Source organism: Hyla sarda, chromosome 2 (assembly GCF_029499605.1).
Source record: "Hyla sarda isolate aHylSar1 chromosome 2, aHylSar1.hap1, whole genome shotgun sequence".
In the NCBI taxonomy this organism is placed as follows: domain Eukaryota; kingdom Metazoa; phylum Chordata; class Amphibia; order Anura; family Hylidae; genus Hyla; species Hyla sarda.
Window position 1 is genome coordinate 325,300,542 of NC_079190.1, and position 14,345 is coordinate 325,314,886.

The 14,345-nt window shown below is 41.7% G+C and overlaps 1 protein-coding gene across 2 annotated transcripts in view; it reads left to right on the top strand.

Annotated features, from left to right (window-relative positions):
- The window catches only part of LOC130356404 (potassium voltage-gated channel subfamily C member 4-like), a 125,776-nt gene that overhangs the window by 32,598 nt on the left and 78,833 nt on the right, over positions 1 to 14,345 (top strand). Inside the window, exon 3 of one of the 2 annotated variants that reach the window (XM_056557928.1) lies at positions 6,197 to 6,332. The exons of the other annotated variant lie outside the window; for it this stretch is intronic. Within the exon in view, the coding sequence (XP_056413903.1) occupies positions 6,197 to 6,332 (136 nt within the window). The remainder of the gene's footprint in view (positions 1 to 6,196; positions 6,333 to 14,345) is intronic. 2 annotated transcript variants of the gene reach the window in all.

A 14,345-nucleotide genomic window follows, 5' to 3' on the forward strand; every position in this document is an offset into this window, starting at 1 on the left:
TGTTAGTGTAGTGTAGTGTTTTTAGGGTACAGTCACACGGGCGGGGGGTTCACAGTAGTTTCTCGCTGGCAGTTTGAGCAGCGGCAGAAAATTTGCTGCAGCTCAAACTTGCAGTCGGATACTTACTGTAATCCTCAGCCCATGTGAGTGTACCCTGTACGTTCACATGGGGGGGGGGGGGGGAACATCCAGCTGTTGCAAAACTACGACTCCCAGCATGGACGGTCTATCAGTGCATGCTGGGAGTTGTAGTTTTGCAACCGCTGGAGGCTCCGTTTTGGAAACAGTGACGTACCAGACGTTTTTCATTTTTATTGGGGAGGGGGGCTGTGTAGGGGTATGTGTATATGTAGTGTTTTTTACTTTTTATTTTATTTAGTGTTAGTGTAGTGTAGTGTTTTTAGGGTACAGTCGCACGGGCGGGGGGTTCACAGTAGTTTCTCGCTGGCAGTTTGAGCAGCGGCAGAAAATTTGCTGCAGTTCAAACTTGCAGCCGGATACTTACTGTAATCCTCCGCCCATGTGAGTGTACCCTGTACGTTCACATGGGGGGGGGGGGAACATCCAGCTGTTGCAAAACTACGACTCCCAGCATGGACGGTCTATCAGTGCATGCTGGGAGTTGTAGTTTTGCAACCGCTGGAGGCTCCGTTTTGGAAACAGTGACGTACCAGACGTTTTTCATTTTTATTGGGGAGGGGGGCTGTGTAGGGGTATGTGTATATGTAGTGTTTTTTACTTTTTATTTTATTTAGTGTTAGTGTAGTGTAGTGTTTTTAGGGTACAGTCGCACGGGCGCGGGGTTCACAGTAGTTTCTCGCTGGCAGTTTGAGCAGCGGCAGAAAATTTGCTGCAGTTCAAACTTGCAGCCGGATACTTACTATAATCCTCCGCCCATGTGAGTGTACCCTGTACGTTCACATTGGGGGGGGGGGGGGGGGGGGGAACATCCAGCTGTTGCAAAACTACAACTCCCAGCATGTACGGTCTCTCAGTGCATGCTGGGAGTTGTAGTTTTGCAACAGCTGGAGACACACAGGTTGTGAAACACCGAGTTTGGTAACAAACTCAGTGTTTTGCAGCCAGTGTGCCTTCAGCTTTTGCAAAAGCTACAACCCCCAGCATGTACGGACAGCGGAAGGGCATGCTGGGTTTTGTAGTTATGCAACAGCCGGAGGCATACTACATTGGCTGGGGATGCTGGGGATTGTAGTTATGCAACAGCTGGAGACACACTGGTTTACTACTTAACTCAGTGTGCCTTCAGCTGTTGCAAAACTACAACTCTCAGCAGTCACCGACAGCCAACGGGCATGCTGGGAGTTGTAGTTATGCAACCACCAGATGCACCACTACAACTCCCAGCATGCACTTGAGCTGTTTGTGCAAGCTGGGAGTTGTAGTTACACAACAGCTGAAGGTACACTTTTCCATAGAAAGAATGTGCCTCCAGCTGTTGCAAAACTACAAGTCCCAGCATGCCCATAAGGGCATGCTGGCAGTTGTGGTGGTCTGCCTCCTGCTGTTGCATAACTACAGCTCCCAGCATGCCCTTGTTGCATGCTGGGAGCTGTTGCTAAGCAACAGCAGGAGGCTGTCACTCACCTCCAACGATCCACACTGCAGGTCAGTCCTTCGCCGCCGCCGTCGCTCCTGGGGCCCCGATCCCAACAGGGGCGCCGGGGATCGGGGTCCCCAGCACCCGGGGTCGTCTTCCCGCACCCGCTCACGTCCTCCGGAAGAGGGGCGGAGCGGGTTGCGGGAGTGACACCCGCAGCAGGCGCCCTGATTGGTCGGCCGGCCGACGAATCAGGGCGATCGTGAGGTGGCACCAGTGCCACCTCACTCCTGCAGGCTCTGGCTGTTCGGGGCCGTCTCTGACGGCCCCGATCAGCCAGTAATTCCGGGTCATCGGGTCACTGGAGACCCGATTGACCCGGAATCCGCCGCAGATCGCTGGACTGAATTGTTCAGCGATCTACGGCAATCGCCAACATGGGGGGACATAATGACCCCCCTGGGCGATATGCCGGGATGCCTGCTGAACGATTTCAGCAGGCATCCGGCCCCGGCTCCCCTCCGGCTAGCAGTGGGGGCCGGAAATGCTCAGGGCGTATCCATACGCCCTCGATCCTTAAGGACTTGGAAATGGGGGCGTATGGATACGCCCTATGTCCTTAAGGGGTTAAGAACTTTAAAATGGGGGCGTATGGACATGCCCGCCGTCCTTAAGGGGTTAAAGTAGTGTGCATTACTAAGCATTCATTGATTTTTGGGTGGCAAAAATATTTTGTTTGCAATAAAAGAAAGGCAATATTGACATAGTAATATTGTTGGAGCAACCTGTCACCAAAAATCATATTCATATAGCATCAGTCTAATATATTGTCATGTTAATGGTATTTGCCTAGAGGTTGTTTCTTTTTTTATTATGTTACTGCATATTTCCTGTATCATCCATCACAGAAAGACTAGGTAATGCTCACTTTAGCTTTACAGGTGAGTTTATGCTTACTTCAGTTTTTCTATAAATAATTTTTGTAAAAAAAAAGGCTCTTACTTTCCCTTTATCAAGCAGGTAAAATAAACATGCAGCTGCAGCCTGGTACTACCATTTATTTTGGCCTTTCCCAGTTTAATAATACTAGCCTACTACCTCCCCAGACCTGGAGCACCATTTGTTGGCGCTCTGGGGTGATAGTACCATGCTCTTCCCAGTACTCCTGTGGCAGTGGGTACAGGGGTAACAATGCTGAGAGTTATGGTCAGAAGTTCTATGTGCTAACACTAAGCCCCAATTTATTAATCAATGCTGCCAAATGGCTCCACTACAAAGTCAAGGGAATAAATAACACCTGTGAAGAAAATATTGAAATAAAAACACCCCCACATCTTGTATTGACCATTTTAGAGAAATATAGTGTTAGTAAATATAGGGCACTATTCCCTTCTGAGCTAGTGGCGGTGGCTAGCATGTGCAGTTGTGAATTCATGTGCTAGCTGAGGCTGCCAGTGCAGTTGTAAATAGCACCCAAAAAGTGTTAAAGGACTGTCTTCCCACATTATGTTGTTAACATGCGTTTTCTAAAAAATGCACATTAAAAAAAAAAAGCTACATGGGAATACAGCCCAACACTCACCCCTCCTCACTTCTGGGTATATCCGTGCTGGTATCTTCATCTATATTGCAGCCTCTAGGGACTATTAAATGATTTCTTGAGGCTGCAGTGCAGATGAAGATGGCATTCAGGATACAGCCAGGAGCAAGAGGAGTAAGTGTTAAGTCCCCATAGGGAAGCAGAACACTCATCATTCTGAGAGGTGTTCTGCTCCTCTACAGTAAGCAGTGATCTGCAGATGATGGTGATGCTGACAACTTTATTCATTGCTTTACTGGGCCAGGTGCAGAGCGCTCAGCCCAACAAGCAGCAGGGGGCAGTAAAGAGGGATCTATATAGATCACTGCTTAGTGTCTGACCCCAAAAGTGTTAGGTGGTGATGCACTGACTAACTGGGCAGGGTGCATACAAACTATGCCTCCTGCTCAGTGCTAGCTTGCCCTGTAGCGGTACAGCCAAGGGCCCAGCTCAGTAAAGAGACCTTTTGCTCTTGGGCAGTAAACCCTTTTCAGTGCTGGAATTCCTATCATTTTGACAATTTTCCAGACTTCAATTCATGATTTCATACATGGCATTTTCCTTAGAAATCTGGAAGTCAATTGGTAAATATAAAAAATATACCTAGAATGCTTTTTTGTTTGTGGCCTTTTTTTCTTAGTTAAGGGTTTGATCACACGGTGGGATGTCCAAGCAGAATTTTGCCAGAATATTCTGCACAGACATTCTGCTGCACTCTACACATGATGAAATGTCCGCTGCAGATATTTCTGTCATGAAAATCCTGATTCTGGCATCTGCAAAAAAAGAAATGAGTTGTCTATTCTTTTTCCAGATTTTGCCCGGAAGGGCATTGCCGTCTATGAGACGGCGCATTTCAGAGCAGTCCTAGCGCTCACAATATTATTTAAATGTGAGAAATGTCCCCACAAATTATGGTGTGAACATGGCCTTAAGGTGTAGCATTTTCTGTGCAGTTTTTTCAAGAGCAGCACGCTATACCTATTGCGTTTTTTCACAAAGTTTGTGACTAAATAGTTTATTTTTCTGCACAAAGTCCCCAAAAAAAGGCCACAAATGCCACACTGAAAATTGCTGCAGTCAGATTTTAGTTGAAAGTCAGAACAATGAAACGCCAAACCCACTTGGTATTCATTAACTCATCTTCGCCATTTTTCTGCAGTTTTTGGCTCAATGGCAGTTTTCCAAAATTACAGCATGTTGAGACTATGGCGTTTCTTTATTTTATTTTTATTTTATTTTTTTTTACAAAATATTGGTGTTTCTCTCCATAGATGTCTATGGGGGGAAAAAATGCCATGTGGGGCAGGCATTTTTTTCTCCATATTTTCAATAAAAATCCTTGAGAAATCCTTGATGAAAGAATCACATGACTTGGCATGATAAAAACGCAGAAGAAACAAAGGAAAAAAAGGGCAAGAATAAAAATACAATATGACAGGGCAGTTTTTTTGTTTTTTGGTCAAAAAAACACAAGAAAAAAAACAAGTAAAAATCTATTTTTAGACCTCCATAGGTTCTTCTCCATGGGTAAAAAAAACATTTTTTTTTTTGCTTTTAGTTGCTATTTTCTTTCTTTTTTGTATGCTTCAATTGAGATCCTAAATGACATGATTAGAGAATCACATGACTTGCAATGAGGAAAACACAACTGAAAAAAAAGCAACATGTAGTACAAAATGTAAATAGAATATTATACACAAGGGCTTCTAATGACTCTTATGCCTGTATTGCTACACTAAAATATTTCCAATTGTACCGTAATAGAAATATAGAAATCAGCGATATACAGGTCTTGTTAAATAAAATAAAAAAGGGCATATAAATACATAGAACTGACACATCTGTCTAGAATAATAAAATTGTGTAATCAAAAATAATGTAATTGTGCGTACTGACCATATAAAAGGTGCAACACTTTGCAGACAATGTGTGGGTGCAGATGGCGAATTGGAACAGGATCCTATATAGAAAGTGCAATCCCAGACAAAGGGTGCAGAGAGGATGTGTTGGATGATGGTAAAATTTTAACCCAGAACCCCAGTGAGTACTTGGACTAAGCAGGGAGGAAATGAAAGGCCTCACTACCAATCCGCCTTTCATTCTATAAAAATCTCGGCCCGAAAACAGACTTTATTAAAGGTTCCTTAGCAGCTTTAACACTATCTTCCATGTCCATATTTTCCATACCTCACCCAGCTTTCCCTGGATGAGATATGTACCTCCCGGAACCTGGTAGCTACATATGGCAGGTACCCTAGGAAAATATAGTGATTCCCGACCACCATTCATGTGACTGTCTCAATCTCTCTCTTTCTGTCTCTAAATAGTATTACATTATGTTGTGTGATTAGTTACTATTTATATATTTAATAATAAGTAACAAATCACACAACATAATATGAACTGCAATGTAGGGCAGCAGTTTCTTGTCTTATCTTTATTTTTAGCAGTGTGGTCCTATTGCTGTCTGTGCATCATGCTGTTGTGTCTGGGTATCCTTATGCTCCCTGTCTGCTGTCTCGGACTGTTTCTCTACACCAAATAAATTCTCAATTCAAAATGAATTCATAATCCAGGCCAGCCATGTGAGGCGTCCAGTGTGTAACTTTTACTATACATCAGCTCAGGTTACACTGTGGCAGGACAGCGAGGGAAAGCTACACAGTGAGTGGAAATACTCTGCTTTCCTATTAGATAGCAAGGATAGGAGAAGCTGAGGACAATGCTGTGCTTTTGAGAACACAGGAATATGTGAAGACATAAATCAGACAACCAAAGGCGCTGCCCTGTGCCGTTACCAAAGGTAAGATGCAGTTAGGCTCAGAGCTCAACATCTATAGAAGCATAAAATAGCGATTCCTTAGCAAGGCTGCCTCCTGACCTGGATCCACCTGCAGGGGGTAATTAGAGAATGCTTGCGGTACCGCTAAGCAGGTCGATGAGTTTCGAGAGCAGCACGCTCTCTTTTTCAAGTCATTAGACTTGAAAAAGAGAGCGGGCTGCTCTCGAAATGCGTCGTCCATATAAAATAAATAACTTTTATCTATAATCCACAGTGCCCGTGGTTTTCTGCTATCAGCATTGTGTGCCCTGCATTCAACCTGGGATTTCTCTTTCGACTGGACCCGTTCAGTGGTACCGCAAGCATACTTTAGAGAACAGCCGCACAACCAGCAACTATAGAAAGAAACAGTGAGTGCCTTATTGTCATTTCATTTGCAAATGTCTAGGGATACACCGACAGGAAACCCAAACCGAAATTTAGGCCTTGTGCTTGGCCGAAAACAGAAATTGAAAATGAATTGCCCCGCCCCCTTTTTTATTATATATATATATATATAGTTTTTGTTACATTTTATTACTTTTTTTTGGGGGGGGGGGGAAGTCATGTGACCAAAATCAGCAATTTTTGCGCTTGGGAATTTTTTGCGTTTATACCGTTCACATTGCAGGATCAGAAACATAATAATTTAATAGTTGGGACGATTACGCATGTGTCGATACCAAATATGTTTATTTCTATAATTTTTTTTACATTTTTTATATGGAAAATGGGAAAAGGAGGGTGATTATGGAAGGGGTTATTGGGTGTATTTTAAGCTTTTATTTAACTTTTTTACACTTTATTAGTCCCCTTAGGAGACTTTTAGGAGGAATCATTAGATTCCTCATACAGATCAATGGAGTTCCACAGAACTCTATTGATATGTGTGACCTGTGCTCATTTGGTAGTCAGGCTCAATCAAATGAAGAGCCACAGACACCACGGATCATGGTGGTGTGTAAATGTACGTCATGGTGCGTTAAGTACCACGTCACCATGACGTACATTTACATCCATTGTCGTTAAGGGGTTAAATGCTACAGGGGTCAGAAAATGGCAATTAAAAAACTAATTCAAAAAAGTTCTGAATTTTTTTTTAATTAGTAAAACATGACGGAAACTATACAAATCTGGTCTCGCTGTAATCAGGCTGGCCTAAAGTATCAAAATAACATGTTAGCTCAACCACAAGGTAAATGGTGTAGAAAAGAAAACCACCAAATTTGCTAAATTATCTTTTACTGTTCGATTTCACTTCACCAATATTTATTAATTTTTTTTTTTGTTTTGGAGCATATGTTATGGAAAAATGAAAAGGTATCATTATAGTAGTTAGTTATGGCTATTATAGGGTGAGGAGGAAAAACCGAGAGTGTAAAAGCGAAAATTGGCCAAGACAAGTGGATCGTCATGAGGGACAAATAGATTTTTCTCCGTTTTAGTCCTGTGGACAAGTAGTTTTTTTTTAAATAAAATTTCCACACCCCTGTATTGTATATAAAAAAGTGCTGAGTAAAAAACAAACAAAAAAAACAAACAAACATGCCACCTGCCACCAATCTCCCTTAGTGCCTTTCCGAGGGTACAAATTTACCATAAAATTTATGTTGGCATAGGAAAGAAATTAAAGGGTGCTATAGCATGCAACAAAAATGTGTTTGTGTTTTTAGTGTTTAATGCTATTGTCTATTGAAACAGAAAAGAATATATTGTATTAATTTACCAGTCAGAAGATTGGTTGAACTATAGCTGGAGTCAGCACATGCATTACCGTGCATGAAGCCTATTTGTTTATCTCACTGGCTGCTCGGAAAGCAACACAGCGTCTTTCCATATTTGCATGAGCTCACCTATTATTTACATGGTAAAACCTATTAATAGTATGAAGTAGTGCAGTTCAGAATATTTACAAACATGACAGTTTTTACACAATCCAGTATGAATCACTGTGCGGCATCAGCAGCATAGAGAGCAATAACAATAATAGCGGAGCTCAGCAAGCAATGCCAGTTAGTACGTCTGCAGTATTTATTATTCCAGTTTATAAATGGTCACATACAACCAATATCCTGGAATAAGACAGAATTAATATCCACTAACACCAATGTCAGAAGCCAGCTGCATGCCAGCTTTACCATGGGCACCTAGAAAACACGTCAAATTGAGTCATGTTCTGCTTCTGAAGAAGTAATATTGTCAGCTGTAATTGTCAATATCAGTAATATAGAAAATTAGTCACAGGGCCCATAAATATACCAGGAACAATACAATAAATGAGAAAGTAATGTCCAGAAAGTAAGAACGGGACTGCACTCGCCACTGATGAAAAACCAACACCTTCCAACATTCCGGAATAGTAAAATCACGATCGAGCAGTTGCAGTTGCCATCCTCTTGGCTCACCATTTGCTATGTTAATAAGCTGCGCTAAATAGGCATTTTGGGAGTCAAAATGGTGGACTGCATCACTCCAAAGTGTAATGTCTATCCCCCCTGTAATTTTGGACTTTGGTATTTTATTTATGTGTACGCCATCGACCGTGCGGACGGGACCCATGGGTTTGAAGCATTCTCCGGCCGTAAGAAGCGGTGATACTTAACGCACCACCGATCATCCAGCATGGTGGCCTCCACCACCTTCCATGGGTCTTCTGCTTTGGTCTGAGATCGAGCAAACCAGAGCAGAAAATGACCGATAATACTGATCAGTGCTATGCCCTATGCACAGCACTGAACAGTATTAGCAATCAAACAATTGCTATGAATAGTCTCCTATGGGGACTATTAAAGTGTAAAAATAAAAGTAAAAAAAAGTAAAAATAAAAAGTAAAAAAAAATGTATAAAATCCCATCCCCCAATAAAAATGTAAATTGTTCTATTTTATCCATTTTACCCCCAAAAAGTGTAAAAAAAATATGTTATAAACATATTTGGTATTGCCACGTGCGTAAATATCCGAACTATCAAAATATAATGTTATTGATGTACAGTGAACGGAAAAAAAAATCCAAAATTGCTGCTTTTTTATAACATATTTATTCCCCAAAAAAATTTATAAAAAATTTATTAAAAGTTTTATATATGAAAATGTGGTATCAATAAAAAGTACAGATCATGGCACAAAAAATTAGCCCTCATACCGCCGTTTATACGGAAAAATAAAAAAGTTATAGGTCAGCAAAATAGAGGGATTTTAAACATACTAATTAATAAAAAATATACAAAATAAAAAAAACATGTTTATTTTACTGTAAATTGTACAGCGTGAAAACGAAACCTTCCAACATTTGCAAAATTGCAGTTTTCTTATCAAATTCCCCTCACAACTAGTATTTTTTTGGTTGCGCCATACATTTTATGGTAAAATGAGTGATGTCATTACAAAGGACAACTGGTTGCGCAAAAAAAAAGCGCCATACTAGTCTATGGATGAAAATATGAAAGATTTATGATTGTTAGAAGTCGAGGAGGGCCGGAGCATCGTTATGTCACGGCTCCATCCCTCGTGACATCACGGCCCGCCCCTTAATGCAAGTCTATGGCAGGGGGCGTGATGACCACCACGCCCCCTCCCATAGACCTGTATCGCCCGTCATTACGCACAGAGCGAACTCACTCTGTGCATTAATGATAGCACGGTGCCGCAGAAGCCATCCCGGGGGTCCCCAGCAGCGGGACCCCGGCGATCTGACATCTTATCCCCTATCTTTTGCATAGGGGATAAGATGTCTAGGGGCGGAGTACCCCTTTAAAGGGGTATTCCGGGCAAAAACATCTTATCCCCTATCCAAAGGATGGGGGATAAGATGTCTGATTGTGGGGGGCTGGCTGCTGGGATCCCCCGCTGCTGGGACCCCCCGCGATCTCCCTGCAGCACCCGCATTCTATAGACATGGATGGAGGGGGCGTGGCGAGACGCAGCCCCTGCATAGAAGGTGGGTGCTGCATGGAGATCACAGGGGGGGGGGCTTTAGCGGGCCCCCCGCGATGATCAGACATCTTATCCCCTAAGATGTTTTTGCCTGGAATACCCCTTTAAGGCCAAAATGTCGGGGATAGGTCAGGGATAGGTCAGATTTAATGGAAAAACCACCAGATAAACCAGGAAGGATATAAATATACAACCAGGGCCGTATATAGCGTACTAACATACAGTTCAGAAACCGGAATCAATATAAATGGCAGATATGAATAAATGTGCAAGACTAGATATGGAATAAGTATACAGCAGAAACCAGGAGATGCAGGGATGGACAGATGAACTAAATGTCAAACACTAAACAGGTCAGGAAACATAAAACACAGTTCACACTGAACACAGAACACTCAAAAAAAACAGATGCTAAATCCGAGAACACAAACAAAGAAAAAATTAGACTACCCACTCCAAACATGGAAGGACATCAATACCAAAGCCAAATAGACTCCTAGCCAGTGGGCATACCGGGCTGTATGAGGGCTAATTTTTTGTGACATCATCTGTTTTTTGCAGCGGTACAATTTTGATATTGATCTGACTTTTTAATAGCTTTTTAACTTTTTTTTCTAGGATATTATAAAAATTGCAATTCTGTGGTTTGGTATTTTTTTTTACATTTAAGTCATTTACCGTATGGGATGCATAATGTTATATTTGAAGAGTTTGTACAATTACGCACACAGCGATACTAAATTTGTTTATCTTTATTATGTTTACTTGTTTTTATATAGGAAAAGGGGGTGATTTGAACTTTTAACATGTGTGTCTTTTAAACTTTTATTAAAACTTTTTTTTTTTTACACTTTATTAGACTTTAAGGAGGAATCATTAGATTCCTCATACAGATCAATAGAGTTCTATTGAACTTCATTGATCTGTGTGCTCTGCGATCCATTGATAGAGCCTAGTCCAGCTAGGCTCTATCAATGACAGAGCCACAGATACCAGGGAAGCAGAGGTAAGCCCTCCAGCTACCTCTATAGTGGACCCCCCACGATCGCGCAGCGGGTGGGGGGGGGTCGATACACCCCACTAGCCCACCAGGAAGCATTCACATATCCCTTTAGACGCCGCTGTCAGCTTTGACAGCGGTGATCTAAAGGGTTGGCGGCCCCCAGCTACTGAAAACAGCCGGGAGCTGCAGAGTATGGAGCGGGCTGGAGTCGGGAGCCCGCTCTATACAGACTGCTGAGCGCCTCCGCGCTTGTCAGGTCCGGCCTTGCTTCCCCGAAGCTGGGCTAAGGGCCGGATAAATTCAACTGCCTGGCACCCGGAACTGCATGTCCTAGGTGTTGGGCGATAGAAATTCCACATCCCTGCATTTAGGTTTCTTCCTATAGCACTATCCCCATCCCTTTACAAGCTCCCCATTTGTATTGCCCAACATACTGTGACATTACTGTTTATTCTCCCAGGTACTGTGACATCACTGTGTATATTATCCCTGTAATGTGACATCACTGTGTGTATTATCCCTGTACTGTGACATTACTGTGTATTATCCCTGTACTGTGACATCACTGTGTGTTATCCCTGTATTGTGACATCACTGTGTATTATCCCTGTACTGTGACATCACTGTGTATTATCCCTGTACTGTGACATCACTGTGTGTATTATCCCTGTACTGTGACATTACTGTGAATTATCCCTGTACTGTGAAATCACTGTGTGTTATCCCTGTACTGTGACATCACTGTGTGTATTATCCCTGTACTGTGACATTACTGTGTATTATCCCTGTACTATGAAATCACTGTGTGTTATCCCTGTACTGTGGCATCACTGTTTATTATACTTGCACTATGACATCACTAAGTGTATTATCCCTGTACTGTGACATCACTGTGTATAGTCCTTCTGGTACAATAGCTATGTAAACAAATGTAAGTGTGCGGCATATGGTTTGAGCACTGACAGGCTGACCCCTTACACCTTCAACCTATGTAGCTGCACTCATATGTCTATTTCCACTGGATATGATGCTGAGAATATGCACTCAAATTCTTTTGTCGACCATGGCAAGGCTTGAAACCTGTCCTGTGAAACTGCTGCATGGTCTTGGCCATGGTGCTGCAGCTCAGTTTTAGTGTTTTGGCAATCTTTTTATAGCTTAGGCCATTTTTATGTATAGCAACAGTTTTTCTTTTTTAGATCCTCAGACAGTTCTATGTCATGAGGTGCCATGTTGAACTTCCAGGGATCTATATTAGAGAGTGTAAGAGCAATAACACCAAATTTAAAACACCTACTCCTCATTCACACAGGAGACCTTGTGACACTAATGAGTCATATGACACCGGGGAGGGAAAATGGCTAATTGGCCCCAAGTTTCACCACTAAGTTACCACTTAGGGGTGTACTCACTTTTGTTACCAAGTGACATAAAATCAACCCCTTAAGGACTTTGGACATAAATGTACCCACACATATAATACTGTTTTGGTTTTGCCGTACATTATATTGTAAAATGAGTGGTGTCATTACAAAGTACAATTCATTGCACAAAAAGCAAGCCCTCATATGGGTCAAGAGATTGAAATATAGAAGAGTTATGAATGCAAAAATGTAATTGGCTGCATCCTCAAGGCCAAAATAGACTGTGTCCTTAACCCCTTGGGGACAAAGCCCATTTTGACCCTAAGGACGAGAGCATTTTTTATTTTTTTTTGAAAATCTGACCTATTTTTTTCATGACATATTCTACTTTATGTTAATGGTAAATTTTCGTAGATACTTGCATCATTTCATGGTGAAAATTTCCAAAATTTCCCGAAATTTGAAAATTTTGCATTTTTTTAACATTGAAACTTTCTGCTTGTAAGGAAAATGGACATGCCAAATAAAATATATATTGATTCACATATACAATTTGTCTACTTTATGATTGATGTTTTTACTTTTTGGAGACATTAGAGGACTGCAAAGTATAGCAGCAATTTTACAATTTTTCATAATCTAAATTTTTCAACTTTGAAGTGAATTTGAGGGTCTTTATGTAAGAATTCCCCAATAGTGGACCCCATTATGAAAACTACACCCCTCAAAGTATTCAAAATGACATTCAGCAAGTTTATTAACCCCTTAGGTGTCTCACAGTAATAGCAGCAAAGTGAAGGAGAAAATTCAAAATCTCAATTATTTACACTAACGTTACATTGTAGCCCTTTTTTTTTTTCATTTTTGCAAGGGGTAATAGGGTAAAAAGCCCCCCAAAGTTTGTAATCCAATTTCTGTCGAGTAAGAAAATACCTCATATGTGGATGTAAAGTGATTTGTGGGTGCACTAGAGGGCTCAGAAGGGAAGGAGCGACATTGGGCTTTTGGAGAGTGAATTTTGCTGAAATGGTATTTGGGGGGCATGACGCATTTAGGAAGCCCCTATTTTACCAGAACAGCAAAACAAACAAACAAAAAAAAAAACATGGCACATTATTTGGGAAACCCCTCACCCCCACAGGTAATTGACAAACTTTCGTTAAAGTGTGACTTGAAAAAGAAAGATTTTTTTTTTCACTAAAATGCGGTGTTACCCCAAATTTTTCATTTTCACATGGGGTAATAGGAGAAAAAGCTCGCCAAAATTTGTAACCTTATTTCTTCTCAGTATGAAAATATCCCATATGTGCATGTAAAGTGCTCTGCAGGCGCCCAACAGGGCTCAGAAGAGAAGGAGCGACACTGAGCTTTTGGAGAGAGAATTTGGTTGGAATAGAAGTTGGGGGCCATGCGCATTTAAAAAGCCTCCATAGTGCCAGAACAGTGGAAACCCACCACATGTGACACCATTTCGGAAACTACACCCCTCACAGAATGTAATAATGGGTGCAGTGAGCATTTATACCCCTCTGGCGTTTGACATATCTTTGGAACAGTGGGCTGAGCAAATAAAACATTTTTTTTTTTTAATTTTCACGGCCCACTGTTCAAAAAATCCGTCAGACACCTGTGGGGTGTAAATGCTCACTGCACCCCTTGTTACATTCCGTGAGGGTGTAGTTTCTAAACTGGGGTCACATGTGGGGGGGGGGTCCTTTGTTCTGACAACATGGGGCTTTGTAAACGCACATGGCCTTCAATTCCAGACAAATTCCTTCTCCAAAAAACAAATTAAGTTCCTCTTCTGAGCATTGTAGTGCACCCCCAGGGCACTTTACATCCACATATGGGGTATTTCCATACTCAGAAGAAATGGGGTTACAAATTTTGGGGGGCTTTTTCTCCTATTACCTCTTGTGAAAATAAAAAATTTGGGGTAACACCAGCATTTTAGTGAAAAAAAAAACCACATTTTTCATATTCACATCCCCCTTTAACGAAAGTTCGTCAAACACCTGTGGGGTGTTAAAGCTTACTGCACCCCTTATTATGTTCCTTGAGGGGTTTAGTTTCCAAAATGGGG